Below are 22,253 nucleotides of genomic sequence, written 5' to 3'. Positions count from 1 at the left end.
GGTCTGTGGTCAGTGGGTGGGGCCAGGTGTCAGTAGGCGGGGTATGTTGTCAGTAGGCGGAGTCTGTGGTCATGTGGTCAGTAGGCGGAGTCTGTGGTCGGTAGGTGGGATCTGTGGTTAGTGGGCGGAGTCTGTGGTCAGTGGGCGGGGTGTCTGGTCGGTAGGCGGGGTCTGTGGGGATGTAGGTGGGGTCTGTGGTCAGTGGGTGTGGCCAGGTGTCAGTGGGCGGGGTATTTTTGTCAGTCTGTGGTCAGTAGGCAGAGTCTGTGGTCAGTGGGTGGGGTCTGTGGTCAGTGGGCGGGATCAGGGGTCGTTGTGCTGAGTCTGTGGTCAGCGGCGAAGGTCTGTGGAGGATGTGGGCGGGGTCTGTGGGGTCATTAGGCAGTGGGTGGGAGTCTGCGGCCGGCGGGTGCGGTCTGTGGGCAGGTTTTGTGGTCGGCGATCGAGTTCTGCGGCCGAGGGGCAGGTTCTGTGGTCGGTGGGCAGGTTCCGTGGTCGGCGGGCGGGGTCAGGGCTCAGTAGTCGTCGTCCTCCGCGCTGAGGTAGCTCTGTCTCTTGCGTACGTTCCAGTGCAGGCATTGGGCCAGGCTCTCAAACCAGTCGTTCACCGGGTCTCTGAAGCAGATGGAGGGCACGGGGAAGCACGACGTGGTGATGGTGATGCTGCGGGGCACAGGACGGGCACAGGACGGGCACACGGTTACCATGGTGACAGCAGCAGACTATGATAAAGCTCTTTCATGTAATAAAGTCGAATATGTCTGATCCCACGACAGATAAAATGTAAAAGCAGCTCTTCAGGGTCAGAATAAGACCACTGTGTACTGTCTGCATGTAATTATACTGTGTTTTAGTGCACTGTTTGCATGCTAGTCAGTGTGATTGGTGTGATGTCAAAGTTGGGAAATGCTCTTATCACAGAGAATAAACAGGAAGCTAGAACGTGTAAACTTTTAATGTTTTCTCTGTCACAAAGAAAGAATGACAGAACCACACAGACACGACCTGAGTCACAACATCAACATAATTAAGAATAATAAGTTTAATTCAATATAATTAAAGTGTAATTTACATTTATTAAGAAAAGGAAAGTCATGTTTTGGTGACAGTTACAGTCAGTTGACGCCTGCCTGGACCTGAGCCCAAGAGCTCCAAACACACTAGAGTCAGGTCCAAACATGACAAAGACAAGACAAGACCCAGGACAGACCCAGACCCAGGACAGACCCAAGACACAAAACCCAGACCCAGACCAGACCCAGGACAGACACAGGACAGACCCAAGACAACACCAGACCCAGGACAGACCAGGACAGACCCAGAGACAGAACCAAGACAAAACCAGACCCAGGACAGACCCAGGACAGACACAGGACAGACCAGGACAGACCCAGGACAGACCAGACAGACCCAGGACAGACCCAGAACAGACCCAGGACAGACCCAGGACAGACACAGGACAGACCCAGAACAGAACCAAGACAAAACCAGACCCAGACCAGACCCAGGACAGACACAGGACAGACACAGGACAGACCAGGACAGACAGGACAGACCCAGGACAGACCCAGGTCTAACCCAGGTCTAACCCAGGACTAACCCAGGACAGACTCAGGACAGGACAGACTCAGGACTAAGACCCAGACAGACCCAGGACAAACCCAGACCCAGGACAGACCCAGGTCTAACCCAGGACAGACCCAAGACAAACCCAGACCAGACCCAGGACAAACCTGTCTCCGTGGCAGATCTCTTGGCGCTTCCTCCCGTCGAAGGAGACCCAGGCGGTGTCCCGGGCGTCACAGGACAGCATGATCTGTACACACACACACACACGCAAACACACACACACACAACACACACACACACACACACACACACACACAACACAACACACACACACACACACACACACACACACAACACACACACACACACACACACACAAACACACACACACACACACACACACACAACACACACACACACACACACACAACACACACACACACACACACACACACACAAACACACAGATCATTACATTTACATAAACAGTATATAACAGAGATTAGTGACTCGTCAGCGCCCCCCTCTGGAGTCTGACTGTTATGACAGGTGACAGGTGACAGGTGCTGCAGGTCCTGTCTCTGATCCTGTCAGACAGGTTACACGGTTCAGAGACAGTTCAAAGGAAAGTTGTGTCTGGTTGTGCAGGTGAGCCGTGACAGGCCTGAGGCGTTTCTTAAAAACAATCACACGTTTCCAATGTTGTTACAGAAAAACATGACTGAGGCAAGGTTTTTAAATATTTTATTACTTATTTTTCTATTTTATTTTGACTTGTACATTTACATTTATATAATCATGTCTTATTTCACACGTGTCCATTGCTATCTTTTTTTTTGCTTATTTAGAATTTATTATTACCATTTATATTTTTGCTCTTTGTTATTATTTTATATTGAGCTGCTGTGTCCAGATAATTTCTCTGTGGATCAATAAAGTTTGTCTAAGTCTTAGTGAAGAATAGTCTGAGTAAGAACTGAGCCAATAATCAGCCTAAAGTCACTGTATATTTGATAAATACAGACGATAATTGATAATATTCAAATGGTTTTATGCTGCTATATCGGCTCCGGTATCGGTATCACCTAAATATGACACAGGGTCGACTGTATCGGCCGATATCACCATTCGACACTGATATTTGATACTGATATTTTTTGAATAATGACTCAAAAAATTGTGTGGCTGCATTTTTACGCAAACACATAACAAATAATTTATATTCCAGTTAAATAAATTTTGTTAAACACCGACCATTGATCAGTGGATCAGACAAGTTTATACAACGGAACTGTTCACGGCTCAACTACGGCTAAAGGTGACAACTTTTAAAAAGAGGTGGGGTCCAATTATTTGACTTTTTCAAATAAGACACTTATGCCCTAACATGCCTTATTTTAATTTATTTTTTAATCTATTGTTTTGTTTTGTTTTTCTTCTAGAGAAAAAAAAAAGTAAATATATAAATTGTGTGAGGGTCTCAGGACACTGTTGATGTGAACTGATTTGTGGCAATAAAAGTAAAAAAAAAATATATATATATACATTTTGTTGTTGTTACAAAAGTAAAAAGTTAATCTGTGATTTTTACCTGCACATTGAAACACTATAAAATGTTCAGCAGGGCTCAGAGTCCAAGTTTTGATAAATCGGTTTAAATTAGACCAGGTCAGTTATCTGGATTCCTGCTGTGTATGAGAGTATGAGTGTGTGAGTGAGTGAGAGCCGAGAGCCGAGAGCCGAGAGCCGAGAGCCGAGAGCCCAGGACCCAAGGCCCAGAGCCCAGAGCCCAGGGACCAGGGACCAGGGACCAGGGACCAGAGCCCAGGGACCAGGGACCAGAGCCCAGGGACCAGGGACCAGAGCCCAGGGACCAGAGTCCAGAGCCTAGGACCCAGAGCCCAGAACCCAGAGTCTAGTGTCCAGAGCCCAGAGCCCAGAGCCAAAAACCCAGAAGACAAAACCCAGAGCCCAGAGCCCAGGGACCAGAGTTCAGAGCCCAGAGCCCAGAGCCCAGGGACCAGAGCCCAGGGACCAGAGCCCAGGGACCAGAGCCCAAGGACCAGGGACCAGGGACCAGAGCCCAGGGACCAGGGACCAGAGCCCAGAGCCCAGAGCCCAGAGCCCAGGACCCAAGGCCCAGAGCCCAGAGCCCAGAGCCCAGAGCCCAGGGACCAGGGACCAGAGCCCAGAGCCCAGGACCCAGGACCCAAGGCCCAGAGCCCAGAGCCCAGGGACCAGAGTCCAGAGCCCAGGGACCAGGGACCAGAGCCCAGAGCCCAGAGCCCAGAGCCCAGAGCCCAGAGCCCAGGGACCAGGGACCAGGGCCCAGGAGCCCAGAGCCCAGAGCCCAGAGCCCAGAGCCCAGGGACCAGGGCCCAGAGACCAGAGACCAGAGACCAGAGACCAGAGACCAGAGACCAGGGACCAGGGACCAGAGCCCAGAACCCAGAGTCTAGAGTCCAGAGCCCAGAGCCAAAAACCCAGAAGACAAAACCCAAAACCCAGAGCCCAGAGCCCAGAGCCCAGAGCCCAGAGGAGAGAACAGACCTTGAGCTGGACCCCGGCGGGCACCACGATGGGCCTGAAGGACAGAGAGTGAGGGCAGATGGGCGTGATCATGATGGCGGGGACGTTGGGGTGGATCATGGAGGCGCCGGCGGCCACAGCGTACGCCGTGCTGCCCGTGGGCGTGGACACGATCAGACCTGGACACAGACGCCACAGTTATAACACACACGCACACACACAGATAAACTCAGTGTAGAGTCGTGTATAAACACCGTCAGAGCTCGTACCGTCTCCCTGCACCGTGGTGATCAGGTGTCCGTCCAGAAACAGGTCGACGTTGGACAAGTACGAGGACGGGCCCCTGTCCACCACCACCTCATTCAGAACCTGGAACACACAAAGCAAAAGGTCTCTCAGGCGGTGGGGTTAAAGACAGGTCATACATTAAACACAACAAAAAAACAATAATATCCTAAAAAAAAAAAAAAACTAGCAAAAATTTACCAGAGAAAACAGGAGGAAATTACATCTGGTGCTACAACCTGGTACAATGCATCTGTTCTGTTAAGGTTACTATAGATTGTTCACTGTCCCTGTCTCAAATAAATAATATGTATGTAATATGTCATTTGAATTTTAACCAGAAAAGTGAACCTCGTGTTCCCTGTCACCCCTCCTGAACATTCTCGTGCGAAGAGAAGATTCTGGTGGTTATCCAGGATTCATAGAACTACAGTTACATCTGCAACTTTAGTTTTATATCCGTTTATGTCGCATTAGCTCCACTTTATTAGTGGAGTTTTGTGTCTTGGGCAGTGTAAACGGAAACGCTACGAGGGAGTGTATTCAACTTTTCCACTCTGGAGCGTGGTTTCACATTTTTTTTCTTTTTAAGCCCCAAAGATGGCGTCATCGTCTAAATGAAAGATGCTTCCAATAAAATATTTTGGGGGCTATAGCCCAAAATGTGAAAACAGGAAAATCCCGCCGTGTAATCAATTTATTTCAACAAAGTAACTGTAATCCAATTACCACTCACTGAACCAGTAACTGTAACTGAATGCAGTTACTCATAATTTGTACTCTGATTACATAACTCCGGTACATGTAATCTGTTACTCCCCAACACTGCATATAACTGCTCAAAACGTGACTACACTGCTCTTTTAGATTTGAGGTAAAAAACAAACTGTGCGTGAGATTGTAGGAAATTTAAATTACATCATTTGTGGAAAATATCAAATCTAAAACCTAAATATCATCCCTAAAAATCTCTGCATTGGCTGCTCTGTGTTTAATTTCTAAATGAAAAAGTCACGTAAAAATAATAAAACACAACGACACTCCCAGGTTTGTTTTTCTAAGGAAGCTCGTCTAAAAGAGCAGAGTCACGTTTGCGTAACTGAAGCAGAGAGCGCAGATTCGACTCGGAGCTGGCGGTTTTCTGGTCGTGTCTCGTAAAACGCTGCGGGCGCTTCTCATGAGAATCACTTCTGTTTACTTTTATTCGCACTATTTACGCCGGAGCGGAACCAAAGAGCGGCTCAGACACACAAACCCGCACAGGCCCCGTCTGCTGACCCGAGCGTGGAGAGACGATCAAATGATTTTAAGGCCATTTCACTGACAGTTTGGCCAAAATTTAAGATATAAACACTTAAATCTATCAGAAAAAGACGTAAAAGTAGTGAAATGAACTGTTCACGCAACAAAATCATATTACTCGACAAGTTCTCTTAAAATAAACGACCTCTAGACTAGAATGAAGCCGTCTCAGAGTTAGTAAGTCGATAATAAATCTGAAAACAAGATGAAAAACCTGATATAAGTTTTAAAATCTTGGCCAGATCAGAGACATTTGCAGTGTGGTACAGTGGGTTCAGTACGCGCCCGCCAACCAGACTGCGGCCGGTTCGAGTGAGAAACAGCAGCACTAGAACTCCAAGCATATGGATACTGGTGGAGACTGAACCAGAAGACTTGTGGTCAGTGGGCAACTGCTTTTCCAACAATGTAGATGTACGGTAGAGCTGCTCGATTATGGAAAAAAACATTATCACGATAATTTTGAAATCATGATTATTTAAATGATTATTTTTTAGTCACATGAAACATTTATTCAGCATTTCTCTCTCTCAAAAAAAAAACACTTTGTTATTGATAATTTACACAAAACTATCAAACAAAATAAATTTAGACTATGAATCTGAACCTTAGATCAGTTTTTTGACATATAAAACATAGAAATTTAAAATAAACTATATATCCAGCTGCTCTATAATCAAAACTCAAAAATATCCCAAAATAAACTCTGTAAAAATCGTTTCAGCTCGATTATATGAGTTTGGAGATTCTTTGACAGGCAAATCAAAATTGCAATCAAAATTAAATTAACTGCACAGACTTAACGTGTGGATTTAAAAACACCGCAGGAGCACGGGTGAGTAGGGGTGTGCAAAAATATCGGCAATATCGATATATCGTATCGTTTAATTTGATGATACAGTATCGATATCGTGGGCTACTGTATCGATATATCACCAAAAGTATTTTTACGTGCGTTTTACTAAATTATTTTGTTACAGAGCTACAGTTTTGTTGCTTGTTGAGTGAAAGGAAACTCATTTATGTGACACATTTGACATTTTCACTGTTTTGAGGATTAAAATGTTTGTGTTTCATATGAACTTTGCACAAGAAGTGGTTTAACAAAGACTTTTAATATCACAGCCATGATTTAGCCTTAATTTTTTATTGAACTGTATCGAATCGATTTGAAATATATCATATTGAATCAAAAGTGCACTGTATCGAGATATGTATCGTATCGTGGCCTGCGTATCGAGGTATGTATCGTATCGGCAAATTCTTACTGATACCCAGCCCTAGTGGTGAGCAATAAAAGGATCTGTAATTGAATAAATGCTGTACTAGGAAACATTTTAGATAAAACAATAGCATCTCCATGGAGACAAGCAGGTTTTGGACCCTCTCCTTGAAAAGTGACATAGTACATACTGATACTCCTCAGCGGGCCCCTCCCTCTATATCCCGGGCAGTGGTGGAGTTAGCAATTTGGGGGCCCGAGGTGAACTTGAGTTTGGGGCCCTCACTATCATGAGACATGCACGTCTCTATTTATTTCAATGATGATGGATTGGAAACTTTTATTAGTTCGGCAGCCTACTAGCCAGAACTGAAAGTAGTTTATTTTTTTGTTTACATCCATTACATATGATGATTATTATTATTTTTCTTATGATTAATGTTTAAAAGTAAAACTACTCTCTTTTAATGTCATATTGAGAGAAAATCAAATTGCTCTGAGGCCTCGGCCGTTAGTGGCACCGAGGGCAGTTGGTTGGGAGCCCCTGCGGGTTTGGGGACCCTAACCAACCACCTACTTTTACCTAATGGTAGCGCCGCCTCTGGTCCAGGGTTCCCACTCTTTTTCAGTGACAACATTTCAAAAATTTTCCATGACTTTTTCATGACCTAAAGTGAATTTTAAATGACTTTACAGCACCTGCATGTGTAGAATGGATCAGACTTTTAGGGCTAAATCTGAAATGTTAATTCTTTCCACTCACCTTATGGTTTGGGATTATAGTTTTTTAACATTCAAAATCCTGTCAGTGCATTTATTGTCGTCTCTTTTAAACAAAAGGCGCAGATGTTCAGAAATAATCAGAATAGTCTCATGAGAACTGAACAGAACGCTGTAGGTGCGTGAAAGAGATACTAAAATTCCACAACTTTTCCACAACTTTCAGTGAATTTACAAAATTGTATGACTTGACATTTTCACTTTCCATGACTTTTCCAGGATTTCCATGAACCCTGTATGTCTCACCTGGTACTCCTCGGCTGGCCCCTCCCCCTCGCCGTTGGTCAGACTCAGGCCGTTGTTCTTCTCCCGCCCCCTTTGGTCACTCTCACTCGGAGACGACTGCGCAGGACCAGAGCTGCGTTTCCTGCACCAGAACAGCACACGTCAGCATCAGGGGGTCAGGGGGGTTAGTCTGGGTCAGTCTGGTTTAATCTGGGTTAGTCTGAGTTATTCTGAGTCGGGGGGGGTCAGGATGAGCCATTAACAATGAACTGTGATAAAAGGAAAAGTAAATAAACTGAGTGGGACCATGGCCGACGTAAGAAGTGGACCAACCCAAAATTTACACCAAAGCAGTAAGAGCACATGAGCAGCATACGCGCAGGTTTGACTTTCCATTTTAACCGATCGGGCGGTTTATACCAACAGGGTCATCCGCCCATCCAACGGCCAACATTACGCTACGCAGCCCTCAAAGTAGCTCAGAGTTCTAACTTCTCAGCGTCAGCGAAGCGTCTCTCCAGCCTTTTTATCAGGGGAAGACAGCAAAAAAGCACGCAGTGTCAAAATAAACTTGTGTTGTTCTTCAAAGATGTTAGTCTGGTCAATACTGAATCTCCTCGTTTTCAGATGGGCGTGATTGACAGGTGGATTAGCCAATCAGGGACATGCATTGTTCATCTGTATCAGAAAAAAAACAAAGGAATAAAATCACACAGAAACTGGAAAACACGGCGGATTTGTGCAGAATCAGTGAGTGAAGAACGAAACTCTTTAATCTGAGGTGAGAAATTTTATTTGTAAATGACACGTGACCAATGAGCTCCTTCGGGTTCAAGTTCAACAACACATCGAGACTCTTGGAGGTTTTCATCTTTTCTGCTGTGAATGGCCCAGGAGTTTCCACCAAGTCATTGTGGATATCACCGAAGTGAATATTTGTCCAGGTAGTTGGCGATTCTGACCAGAAATCTGGTTTGTTCCACCTTTTGTCGGGGTTGAAAAGGGTGATTTGTCGTCCGTCGATGCTTATGACCAATTTCTGGTCAAATGGTCTTGGGTCCTCTGCTGTTAGAGTGGATAAATAACAGGGATCAATACCCTTTACGTGCTTTCTCGCTCCGTCCGTCATGTTCAATTAGTGTTTCTTGCCGCCGACCAAAATAATTCCCAGCATGCAACGCGCGCTTTTGTCAACAATGAAACTCGCCTATAGACCTGGTTTAGATCTGGTACTCAGAAAAACTAATCTTTTCTTTGAGTTTCAGATCTGTTCTTTGGGTTTTATTCTGAAGACAAAAACACCTGTAAGTGTTTGGTGCAGGTTTAGTCGACTTTTCTTCCTGGGAAGGTCATTTCTGAAAAACTTGTTTGTGAAAAGGATTTTCACACGCATATTTTAAAACAGCTCAGGGTGTATTTCAGAGATAATGATCTACATTTTTGTGGACAATTATGATCAGATTGAGAAATGTGTAAAAACAGGTCACACATGTCACACAACAAGTAAATAAGCTGTACACAGAAACACACGAAGGCTGTAAAAAATATTGGAAATCAGAAACTAATCGATATTAAAACTATTATCAAAACTAGATCCTCATTTTTAACAGGTATTGATACTGAAAAAGTCAGAAATGAACCTTTCTGAATGTATTTAGAATCATCTTGAGCTGTATAAGAGCACATATACTAATATACACTCATGGGCCTGGTTTAGGCCTGGTTTAGACCTGGTTTAGACCTGGTTTAGACCTGGGTTAGACCTGGGTTAGACCTGTGCCACTGAGGGATTACACAGATTTAAGGTCACATGGGAATAGAAAAGAAAGTACAACCATTTAATGCTGAAAATTAGGGGTGTGCAAAAATATCGATATATCACCAAGAGTATTTTTTGGTTTATTTTACTAAATTATTTTGTTACAGCTACAGTTTTGTTGCTTGTTCAGAAGAAGGAAACTCTTTTATGCGACACATTTAACATTTTCATCAGGATCAGTGTAAAACTATAAATTATCCCATTATCCCATCATTTATCCCATCATAATAGTGACAGTCCCTCGTGTCGGGCTCCGTGGTGCGTGTTGTAGCGAGGGCGCTGTACCTTGGATGACCTGAGTGAGCTCGGACTGGTACGAGTCGAACTTGAAGGGGGTGAGGAAGCCCAGGGAGCCCAGGTGGAAGGCGATGACCGGGGGGACGCTCTCCTGGACACACAAACAGCAAGAATAAGAAAAGGATTATGCAGTATTTTTTTTTTTTTTTTTTTATGACAGCCTCGTTTTCATGTAGTCCACTTTGTGACATGCGCACTTCTCAGCTCCAGTGTTAAATTAGGCTTGGTTCCATATCCAGAAATATTAGTCCTGGGGTGTTATTAATCTGGCAAAGTTTCATGCTTGTACCATAAAAGCGAACTATTTTGGTGTTTAATAGCTCCACTTTTTCACCTACTTGAGTAATATTTGTATTGAAGTAACAGTACTCTTAGGGCCCGTCCACACTAGTTCGTATTCAAGTTGTTTTCGTTGTGGATGCAGTGTTCGTTCACACTAATCCGGCTGAAAATGGCTCCAGAGACGGAACGATCTGATGCTGCCAGATCTGATCCGACACTGTGTGGACGCCTGAAAACGCTGATACTTTGATGTAGGTCTAAGCGACGCGAAGTAATTCAGCGCCAAGACGCTAAGAGGCTAGAATACTGTATTTTCTACACTATTAGTCATTAAATGGTCTATTTTCAAACTTTTTTCACAAATAAAACGTGGGACTTTAAAGGAAACCCAACAGTGTGATGGGTGAGTGGTTTTGTTTGTTTGTTCGTTCACGGTGACTCTGCGCTTTGTTCAGTTGTGGCGTGTAGGGAGGGTGTGTCTGGGACCAACGGATTGTCGGCGTGTTTGCAGTGACTCAGTTGTTCAGTCGTGTCTAGAAGCGGCACATTGCGCTCGCTTTTTCGGTTCGTTCCTCCATTCCGTTCCTCGTCGGCGTGGAGTGATGAGTGTGTCTGTGGGTGTGTTTCTCTGTGCGGTCTCTGTCTGCTCTGTGTGTGTTTGTGTGTTCTGTGGGTGGTGTGGCTTTGTAGTTTACTGAAGTCGTGCTGGGACACCCGAGTGGATTCGTGTATGGGGCGCTCTGGATTGTGGCACGCGGTCATTTTTTGATGCTGTTAGAGGCTTAAGAGCGCATCCTATAGTGTGGAAAATACGGTATATGTCCATTCATATAAACGTGTGTGTGTACGACCTGCAGACGTATAATCTCTGAAAAGTTTAACATGAACCATCTCCAACACGACAGAAACACAGAACAGACTCACCATCAGCAGAACACCCCTCTGTCACAGAAAGAACACTCATATTCCACTGAGTCGTGTCCTTTAGTCCGACAGAAGCTGAACCGCATCAGCGCACAAGGAGCGAGCTGTTTTTTTTTTTGAGCGCTTAGTTTATACAAATGAGTCATGTGGTTTTAACTTTTGTTTCTGTAAAACGTAAACAAATGTGCTCAAAGCTGTGAGGATAGAGAAGGATTGCAGACACAGAAACGACATGTCTGGACGCAGATTGTTTCGGATACAGTGATACAGTGATTCGTTTCAGTGTAAATGTAACCTTAGTTGAGTAAAAGTTGTGAGTGAGTCTAAAGCGAACCTGGGCATTGTCCAGGTCCTGAGGCTCGTACAGCCCTTTGGTTGACACTGCCTGGCCCGTTTAAGCTCATTTGGAATTACAAAATAAACATGTTTCACATTTCATGCATGGACTAAAGCTGCATTGCTTTAATTTTTATTTAGAGGTGTTTTTTTTAAATCACTTTTTTATAAGGCAGCCTCACTTTTTCATTGCTGAGTCAGAACATAAACTTCTCCCTGTCTGAGCAGCTCGTCAAAACAATGATATTACGTATAGTCGGGGAGCCAAAGTCTCAAAAGCTCAATAAACTGGGTTGAACTTGACATCATCTGCCATACTTTTTATTGTGTTTTTTTTTTTGTTAACTGTGACCCTAAGAACCAATAATTGGAGGGTCTGCTCTTCTGGATTTCAGGAAATTTTTCATTTTTCAAAATTTTTTGTCAAAAAATGAAGGTTACCTACACTAAAATGGCCACAATTTTTTTTCACGATATTTCCGGAAGAGCAGACCCTGCAATTATTGGTCCTTAGGGTCACAGTTAACAAAAAAAAAAACACAAATAAAAAGTATGGCAGACGATGTCAGGTTCAGCCCTTTTTTGAGACTTTGGCTCCCCGACTTCTACTTTTTATAAAGAAATACAATTAATATTATGCAGAACTGAGTTAAGCGTTTTGGCCCGTCACAATATTTTCTGTTTCTCATGTGGGTCCATGGAAAAAAATAATTGCCATTCTCTGTTCTAAAGTGACAAAAGCTTCATGTTGCAATATAAAATGATTTGAACATTTGTGTTTTTTGCAGCTCCTTCAGATCTGATTTAATTTGTCTCATTTCTGTGTCTGTCCTTTGAAAACACCAGATTTTGTGACTTATTTACAGTTTTGTCCTTCACTCTTCATTAACTTCAAATTATAAATCATATGTTAAGTACCAGGTAATTACTAAACTAAATAAACCTTGACTCTGGAGGTAGTCTAGTGGTTTGACCTGTTCCACACAGACACATTCTAGTAAACAGAAGAGCAGAAGAGCGCCTCCTGCAGGTGGAGGCCGGTGTACCTGGAAGAGGGAGGAGGCGTACAGCAGAGTCCCGTCTCCTCCCAGGCAGATGATGAAGTCCACACGGTTGGAAATGTCATCGAGATCTGGATAAAAAAAAAAAAAACACACTCAAGATCAGTTTGTGGAGCTCCAACCAAACTCCGAAAGAACTGGACAAGATTTTAGATTTTATGACCTGGTCCCCGAAGGTTTGACCAGGTTTTGTATTCACCCTGTGTGTCTCTGTGTGTGTCTGTCCATTAAATCGGTCCATAATTTCGCCATTTATGGACCGATTGTCACCAAATTTGGTACGTGGGTCAAGTCCTTGTGCCTCGTGTCTCATCTCGCTTTATGTCTGTCGGCTGAGGAGGAGAAGGGAAGAGTGTCGGAGAAGGGAGGAAGAAGACAAACTGAGTCGACGGCCGCCCACTCCCGCATCCCGCTCGCAAATCCAAAGAGACGTGGAGGAAAGTCCGAAGCCAGGACTGGATCGCGTCAGAAGAGAGACTCAACGAGCATGCGCCGAAGCACCCACATTATTTTTAAGAAGAATAAGCATTTACTACCTTTCTTACTTTATTTTTTATTTAATTATTTATATTTTATTCTTATCTATTCATGTATTTATTTATTTTTCTCTACCCATTTTTTTTTTATTTATAATTTTTTTTTTTTTTTCTCGAACTTACCTGCGACTGATAAATTGTATTGTGCAAATATTGTTTAGTGAATATGTGAATGTGTATGAGTGCGTGAATTGGTTTGTAATTATTATTATTATTATTATTATTTTTATTTTTTATTTTTTGGTTGTATGTTGACCTGTGTTAATAACGTGGTCAGTTGTTCGTGTGAAAAATTTTTATTGTCTGAAAATTAATAAAAATATTGGGGGAAAAAAAAAAAGAATAAACCTTTACATGATCCAGGAAGAAAAGAATTCGGCTTCAAAATCAGAATAAACCACCCACTTACTTCGGAATTAAGTTTAAATCTGAATATTTCATTAGGAATTAAGTGTTTATATCGTCTTTTTAAAGTTGAACTAATTTTTATTCAGATTTAAAGTTCTTATGTAATTGGATCACTGACCACAACAAACTGTCAACAAACTGGAGTAAAACGTGATGAATTTGCACCACTTTACGAATAAAACATTTTGTCCAGCTCCTCTGAGAGTTCCACACCCACCTTCTCTGAAAGTGCAGAACTTCTTGGTGATGGGTGCAAAGGTCTCATCTGCGGATATGGACGGGTCTTCCAGAACCTTCTTCTCCACGTAAACCAGCATGTTCTTCACCTGAGGAGGAAGAGGAGGAGGAGAACATGAGGGTACATCACATCACACAGTAAAACTCACTCCAAACCAACCGCCCACACAGAAGAGATGGGAGTCCAGATTCTTACGACTTAATGACACTTTTCAGGACTTGAGACTCGCCAATAGGAAAAGTAGGAAGTGAACATGACTGCGCTTCCAGCTCCATCGACTCTGGCTCCAATTCTCTTTGTTTTGAAAAACTGTAACCCTTAACATGTCTTAAAATCCATCCATCCATTTTCATCCGCTTATCCGGGGTCGGGTCGCGGGGGCAACAGTCTGAGAAGGGCCTCCCAGACTTCCCTCTCCACACACACGTCCTCCAGCTCTTCCAGGGGGATCCCGAGGTGTTCCCAGGCCAGCCGAGAGACATAGTCCCTCCAGCGTGTCCTGGGTCTTCCCCGGGGCCTCCTCCCGCTGGGACGTGCCCGGAACACCTCCCGAGGGAAGCGTCCAGGAGGCATCCGGAACAGATGCCCGAGCCACCGCAGCTGGCTCCTCTCAATGTGGAGGAGCAGTGGCTCTACTCCGAGCTCCTCCCGTGTGACTGAGCTCCTCACCCTGTCTCTAAGGGAGCGCCCAGACACCCTGCGGAGGAAACTCATTTCGAGCGCTTGTATCCACGATCTCGTCCTTTCGGTCACTACCCAGAGCTCATGATCAGAGGTGAGGGGAGGAACGTAGACTGACCTGTAAATCGAGAGCTTCGCCTTTCGACTCAGCTCCTCTGCACCACAACGGTCCGATACAGCGACCGCATCACTGCAGACGCTGCACCGATCCACCTGTCAATCTCACGTTCCGTCCTCCCCTCACTCGAGAACAAGACCCCGAGATACTTGAACTCCTCCACTTGAGGCAAAGACTCTCCACCCGCCCGGAGAGAGTCTCTGCCTTAAAATGTTCATATTAAAGATGCAAAGATCTGGTTTTCCCACGATTCAATATGTATCTCAATACTACTGCTATGTGTTGTTTATTTATTTTGATATTTTTTCCTTTTTAGTATTTATTGGTATCCTTGCTCTTATTTGATATTGCTACTTCTATTTTCTTTCTTTCTTTTCTTTTCTATTGTCTTACCCAAGGACTAGTGGAGTTAAAAGAGCTTTATTTTATATTTATATTTCTACTGGATATATTTTATTTGTATTGTGCAGCACTCTGTTTTGTTTATGAAATGTGCTGTAGAAATAAAGTGGATTGGATTTGGATTGTTGATCTGGAGTGAGTTTTCCAGGCAATTTATTTTCAGATAAAACAGAAGTGTGTGCTGATTTTAAGTTTAGTTTTGTCAATGTTTCAAATCAACTCCGCAGAAGGACGAGGTCTGTGTGCTTCTTTGGATGGATTAAAACCATCAGCGCGCGTGTAGGTGAAGAAATGATTCATGTTTCGAACTTGAATGAGTCCAAAAACTTTTATGGGAAACATTCATTATTTTGGCGTCAGACTCCAGGAAGAAATTTGGTAAATAAAGGTGAGGCTCCGGTAAATTCACTCCCACAGTTTACAGAAAAAAACGTGACTTCAAATGAAAGTGAAAGTCACTCCAGTAATATTTAACAGACGGGTGCAGCTAAAAAGAACAAGTCATTCAGTCAGTCAAATTTGTATTTTTGTTGTGATAAAGCAGGTTTTGGAGTCTTGTTACCAAAAGAAAAGTCAAAGTACAATGTAATAAATAAGAAAATCTGTCTCTGTCTCCTCCTCGTCACGTTTTAGAGCCTGAAAACCTCCCTGTGATCTGAAACGTTCAGCCTCTAGAGCGATGTTCTGGTCGGTGTCGTGGTCGGTGTCTTGGTCAGTGTCGTGGTCAGTGTTTTGCTGATGTTCTGCTGATGTTCTGGTCGGTGTCTTGGTCAGTGTTCTGGTCAGTGTTCTGGTCAGTGTTCTGGTCGGTGTCCTGGTCGGTGTCTTGGTCGGTGTCTTGGTCAGTGTCTTGGTCGGTGTCTTGGTCAGTGTCTTGGTCGGTGTCCCGGTCGGTGTTCTGGTGATGTTCTGGTGATGTTCTGGTGATGTTCTGGTCAGTGTTCTGGTCAGTGTTCTGGAGGTGCTCTGGAGGTGTTCTGGTGATGTTCTGGTGGTGTTCTGGTGGTGTTCTGGTGATGTTCTGGTGGTGTTCTGGTGGTGTTCTGGTGATGTTCTGGTGATGTTCTGGTCAGTGTTCTGGTCAGTGTTCTGGTCAGTGTTCTGGTGATGTTCTGGTCAGTGTTCTGGTGATGTTCTGGTCAGTGTTCTGGTGGTGTTCTGGTGATGTTCTGGTGATGTTCTGGTCAGTGTTCTGGTCAGTGTTCTGGTCGGTGTTCTGGTGGTGTTCTGGTGATGTTCTGGTCAGTGTTCTGGTGATGTTCTGGTCAGTGTTCTGGTGATGTTCTGGTCAGTGTTCTGGTGATGTTCTGGTGATGTTCTGGTGTTGTTCTGGTCAGTGTTCTGGTGATGTTCTGGTGATGTTCTGGTGGTGTTCTGGTGATGTTCTGGTGATGTTCTGGTGTGTTCTGGTGTTGTTCTGGTGATGTTCTGGTGATGTTCTGGTGGTGTTCTGGTCAGTTGTTCTGGTGTTGTTCTGGTGGTGTTCTGGTCAGTGTTCTGGTGATGTTCTGGTGATGTTCTGGTGGTGTTCTGGTGTTGTTCTGGTGATGTTCTGGTGGTGTTCTGGTGATGTTCTGGTCAGTGTTTTGGTCAGTGTGTTCTGGTGATGTTCTGGTGATGTTCTGGTGATGTTCTGGTGGTGTTCTGGTGGTGTTCTGGTGGTGTTCTGGTCAGTGTTCTGGTCAGTGTTTTGGTCAGTGTTCTGGTGGTGTTCTGGTGATGTTCTGGTCAGTGTTTTGGTCAGTGTTCTGGTGGTGTTCTGGTGGTTCTGGATGTTCTGGTGATGTTCTGGTCAGTGTTCTGGTCAGTGTTCTGGTGATGTTCTGGTGGTGTTCTGGTGGTGTTCTGGTCAGTGTTTTGGTCAGTGTTCTGGTGGTGTCCCGGTGTGGTGGTGTGTACCTCGATGAGGAAGCGGCAGAGCTCCTTGAAGGGCTGGAGCAGAGCCGTGTCTCGGATCTTCTTGACGACCAAAACGCTCTGAGGCGGAGTGTTCCAGGTCAACCTCTGACTCGCAGGGTCCTGGATGTGCCTGAAAACACACAGATATACACGTTTTAGGTTAGGCCAGGGTTTGCTCTGGTTCAGACCTGGTTCAGACCTGGTTCAGACCTGGTTCAGACCTGGTTTAATCCTGGTTTTGTTCTGGTTTAGTCCAGATTCAGCCATTGTTTAGTCCCGTTTCAGTCCAGGTTTAATTATAATTTAAGTCCTGGTTCAATTCTGGTTCAGTCTTGGTTTAGTCCAGGTTCAGACCAGGTTCGGCCCTGGTTCAGCCCTTGTTCAGTCCTGGTTTAGTCCATTTTTAGTCAAAATTTAGTCCAGGTTCAGACCTAGATCAGTCCTGGTCCAGTTCTGGTTCAGTCCTGATTCACTCCTGGTTCAGTCCTGGTTCAGTCCTGGTTTAGTTCTGGTTTAGTCCTGGTTTAGTCCTGGTTTGGACCAGTTTAATCCTGGTTTAGTCCTGCTTTTGTTCTGGTTTAGTCCTGGTTTAGTCCTAGTTTAGTCCTAGTTCAGTCCTGGTTTAGTCCTGGTTTAGTCCTGTTTTAGTGGAGGAAGTAGGACTAAAAATAAATCAGCAGAACACTGATATATTTGAGATGTTGCAATGATCAAACCTCAAAGGCTGTAATTATTTAGACCACAGAATGTTCTGTTTCTTTATTATAAGAAACACCCTGACCACACCTGCAGTATGTTTTAGTCCTGGTTTAGTCTTGCGGTAGTCGTGATTTAGTCTTGCGGTAGATCAGGTTCAGTCCAGGTCCAGTCCAGGACCAAACTTCTTGTTGTTCCTGTCATCTTCACGTTTCCTGTTCTGAAATACATGAGATTCTTGTTTTTGTCACTTCAGATTTCAGTCTCTGTCAAACCTGAACTCTTCTGGAGTTATTTACAAAATGTACTCTGAACAGAATCCGACTGTTCAAACATTATTCGACATATTTGACAGAAAACACGTGTCCAGAAACGCGAGAGTCTGAAACATGAACTGATAAACAAAAACAAGAATCTCACACATTTACAGACAGGGAGGGCATCTGATATAATCTGACACAGGGACATGTTTGTTCTGATTTAGTCCTAGTTCAGTCCTGGTATAGTCCTGGTTCAGTCCTGGTTTAATCCAGGTTCATGCCTGGTTTAGTCTGGGATTAGTCCAGGTTTTGTTCTAGTATAGTCCTGGTTTAGTCCTGGTTCAGTCTTGGTTTTATCCAGGTTTAGTCCAGGTTCGGCCCAAGTTCAGCCCTTGTTCGGTCCTGGGGCAGTCCTGGTTCGGTCCCAGTTTAATCCAGGTTCATGCCTGGTTTAGTCCTGGTTTAGTCCAGGTTTTGTTCTGGTCTAGTCCTGGTTTAGTCCTGTTTCAGTCCTGGTCCAGCCCTTGTTCAGTCCTGGTGCAGTCTTGGCTCAATCCTGGTTTAGTCCTGGTTTAGTCCAGGTTCAGTCCTGGTGCAGTCCTGGTTCAATCCTGGTTTAGTCCAGGTTTAGACCAGGTGCAGACCTTGTTCAGTCCTGGTTTAGTCTGGGTGCAGTTCTGGTTTAGTCTCGTTTCAGACCTGGTTTATTAAAGTTCAGTCCAGGTTCAGTCCAGGTTCAGTCCAGGTTCAGTCCAGGTTCAGTCCAGGTTTCAGTCCAGGTTTAGTCCAGGTTTAGTCCAGGTTTAGTCCAGGTTTAGTCCAGGTTTAGTCCAGGTTTAATCCAGGTCTATGTCTGAACTTGGACTAAAAACGAAATCTGCAGGACACTGATAGATCCGAGTTGTTGCCATGATCAAACCTCAGCAGTTTTTACACAGAATAAGACCGTATGGAGACACAGGGAGGGCATCTGACATAATCTGACACACACAGACATGTTTGTAGAGTCTGAACTACAGGGTGGGGCGCTTTTACACAGAAAACCTGGTGGACTCTGGACATCTTGTTGTTCAAATCACCAAAACGTCATGGTGAGTTTGATACCGGCTCCAGTTTAAACACTCACGATGACTGTGGAAAAGTGCGATCGGCCCTGGTCCTGCCCCTGACTCTGCCTCTGGTCCTGCCTCTGGTCCTGCCCCTGACTCTGCCTCTGGTCCTGCCTCTGCCCACACTCAGCTCTGCTCACTTTTATTATTCATATTAAGTCTTCAAGGTTAAAGGTGCACTATTGTTTTGTTTGGAATGTTCCCAACTATGGCATTATATTACACAAAAGTGACTCTTGTGAGCGTTTAGTCACGTTAAAACGTCAAACACAGAGTTGCAGTTTTGTGTTTTGTTTCATTGACACATGTTTGAACTTTTATTATTTGTCTGTCTACACGTCCAAAACAAATAAACGCTCTGATCCACCTTGTGATTAGTCGTCCCCCCTCATCGTGGACAGGTTTAATCTATTTATGCTTTTATTTCTGTAGGTTTTTGGGGTAAAAAGTTACACAGCGTGGCTTTAACCCTTCCAGATTGATGGTATCGTAAACAACACCGGGAAATGTTTTTGATTAAACTGTGCAGAACTTTCCAACCTTAAAAGATAGAAACGTATTATTTTTTTTACTTAAAAAGCTGAGAGTTCCTAGCCTGATTCATGAGCCGGTTTCACTTGGTGGAAACCGTGTGACCTCGCAGCGTTAGGATTCGTTCGCTCAGAGGTTGACAGGTACTTTTTTTTATTTAACCAATCGCTGCTGTTTGGTCGTGACGTATGAAATGCTCCAAATCCCGTAGGAAGAAGGACAAAAACGTCTTTCCTCTTGATAAAATTCACCAAACATTGTCTTTGTTCAGGCTTTAAATCCTTCTGTTTACATCCATTTCGACGCTTTGTTTACCGTTGTGCTGTTCCACAAAAGGGACACAGACAGACTCACAGCTCACAGCTGATTGGTCAGTGCGCCGTCTACAACTTCCGGGGTTTTTGCAAACCATCTAGTTCAGGAGAGTCAAACTCAAATTCACAGAGGCCAAAATTTAAAACTGGGACCAAACATGGGCCAAACTAAATATTTATTTAAAGATTTCAACATCATCTGCTCTTCTTTCGAGATATGCCTGATAAACCTTTTCTTATTAAAATAAATGTTTAATAATAATTTAGCTTAAACACTGAATCTAGAACAAGTATAATATAAAAATAATAACAACATTTTAAATAAATAACGTCTCTATAGTCGATCTGTAGCTGGCGAGCAGCTCTAATACAGATTTGATATGATCTCACAGGCCAAATATAATTATATTGTGGGCCCAATTTGGCCCCCGGGCCTGAGTTTGACATGTGTGGTCTAGTGTTTTCTGATTCCTGATCTAGTCGCTGGAGAGAAATGAAATTTAGTGGAGGCACTAGGTGGCACCAGCCTGGCTAGAGAGTTGTGTCTTTCTGAGCATATTTCCAGCATTATCCTACATCACTTACTGCGCGATGACGTAGGGAAAAACGAGTGTCCAGTAGGAACTTTGTTTTTCTCCAAACTCATCTGCTCCGTCCATTTTGATCGGCCCAAACTTTGCCAGAGAGTGTAGTGAGTCAAAATGGTCGATGCTCTGAGCTCAGTTCAGAACAAGTGCAGAGATTTCTCAAATAAATGTCAAATTACACATCTTGGTCTGTGTAATTGTGCATCCGTTGCTATTTTTATTTTCAGGTCTATTTCAGTCCAAATGTCCAAATCCAAATGTAATAAACTCCATGGAAACGCAGGAAGTGATGTGGCTCTGAGCCCTGGACCTGACTCCAGCTGATTCCACGGCTGACGCCAGGAAAGTCATGGCTCTTTTTTTTATTTTGAGGCAATAAGGATATTTGTAGTTTATTTACAGACTTAATATCTTGCACTTTTGTAGCTAAGGCCCTAAATTAAGCTTTTTTTTTATGTCCAAAAAGTTGTTTATACATGTTTGCTGTGTTTTGTATGAAAGACTGTGAATTTTCTTTTCTTTTTTTCATTTGTATTTCTGTTCGTGTAGTTTTTATTACAGCCACATGACACAACTACAGCCGCAGATTGTGAAATAACAGGTTGTACTGAAAAAGACGATGTATAACACTTCATTAGGGGGTAAAATTGGAAGTTTTAAATGCAAAATTAAGAAAAAAATCCAGGCGAGGACAAATGTACTAAAATTACCCTTAGGTCTGGAAGGATTAAGCAAAACAAAAGGGGGAAAGGGGTCGAGCGAACGAATTCTAACAAAATACTAATAATGTTGTTTCCTCATCACCATTTTACCTTGTGATGTCATGTGGCAATTAGTATGGAACCCGAGAGGGGTCGCAACAAATGCAAACGCCGCAAAAAATACCAATGCAACAACACAACAAAAAAGTCACAACGGAAGTGACCGCGGGACTCTATTTTCCGACAGACCGATCAGGCGCCAAGTGAAGAAGAAAAGAACTACAACGTGAAAAGTAAAGGAACGGAGAAGTTGGAAAACGTAAGTAAAAGTAATTTATTGTTTTATCATTATTCGTTTCACGTTGTAGTTCTTCTTCTTCACTTGCCGCTTGATCGGTCCATTGGAAAATAGAGTCCCGTGGTCACTTCCGCTGTGGCTTTTTTGTGTGTTGTGGCTTTCTAATGTGTTGTGGCGTTTGTATTTGTTGCGGCATTTGCATTAAAATAGAGTCCTGCGGTCACTTAGGTTGTGGCTTTTTAATGTGTTGTGGCTTTTTAATGTGTTGTGGCATTTTAATGTGTTGTGGCTTTTAATGTGTTGTGGCTTTTTAATGTGTTGTGGCTTTTTGATGTGTTGTGGCTTTTTAATGTGTTGTGGCATTTGTGTTTGTGTTGTGGCTTTTTAATGTGTTGTGGCTTTTTAATGTGTTGTGGCTTTTTAATGTGTTGTGGCTTTTTAATGTGTTGTGGCTTTTTAATGTGTTGTGGCTTTTTAATGTGTTGTGGCTTTTTAATGTGTTGTGGCTTTTTAATGTGTTGTGGCTTTCTAATGTATTGCGGCATTTGCGTTTGTATTTGTTGCAATGTTTGCATTAAAATGGAATCCCGTGGTCACTTCCGTTGTGGCTTTTTAATGTGTTGTGGCATTTTAATGTGTTGTGGCTTTTTAATGTGTTGTGGCTTTTTAATGTGTTACGGCATTTGCGTTTGTGTTGTCGCATTTGTATTTGTTGCAGTGTTTGCGTTTGTTGTGACCCCTCTCGGCTTCCGTAAATTAGGGCTGGGTATCATTAAGAAGCTGCCGATACGATACAGAACTCGACACAAAGGCCACGATACGATACGTTTTTCAACACAGCGCA

The 22,253-nt window shown here is 43.6% G+C and overlaps 1 protein-coding gene across 1 annotated transcript in view; it reads right to left on the bottom strand.

Moving 5' to 3' along the window:
* Window positions 1-247: 247 nt before the first annotated feature.
* The window catches only part of nadka (NAD kinase a), a 51,676-nt gene continuing 29,670 nt past the window's right edge, over window positions 248-22,253 (bottom strand). The window contains 10 exon segments of the mRNA XM_055165696.1: window positions 248-663; window positions 1,734-1,816; window positions 4,120-4,277; window positions 4,368-4,467; window positions 7,934-7,998; window positions 8,001-8,054; window positions 10,017-10,119; window positions 12,617-12,702; window positions 13,793-13,901; window positions 16,914-17,043. Coding sequence (XP_055021671.1) covers window positions 516-663; window positions 1,734-1,816; window positions 4,120-4,277; window positions 4,368-4,467; window positions 7,934-7,998; window positions 8,001-8,054; window positions 10,017-10,119; window positions 12,617-12,702; window positions 13,793-13,901; window positions 16,914-17,043 — 1,036 coding nt within the window. The 3' untranslated portion in view covers window positions 248-515.

Source organism: Boleophthalmus pectinirostris, unplaced genomic scaffold, assembly GCF_026225935.1.
Source record: "Boleophthalmus pectinirostris isolate CB_2022bp ecotype Guang Dong unplaced genomic scaffold, ASM2622593v1 HiC_scaffold_8, whole genome shotgun sequence".
In the NCBI taxonomy this organism is placed as follows: domain Eukaryota; kingdom Metazoa; phylum Chordata; class Actinopteri; order Gobiiformes; family Gobiidae; genus Boleophthalmus; species Boleophthalmus pectinirostris.
The sequence above is the reverse complement of the archived record's forward strand: the minus strand, read 5'-3'. Positions and strand labels throughout refer to the sequence as shown.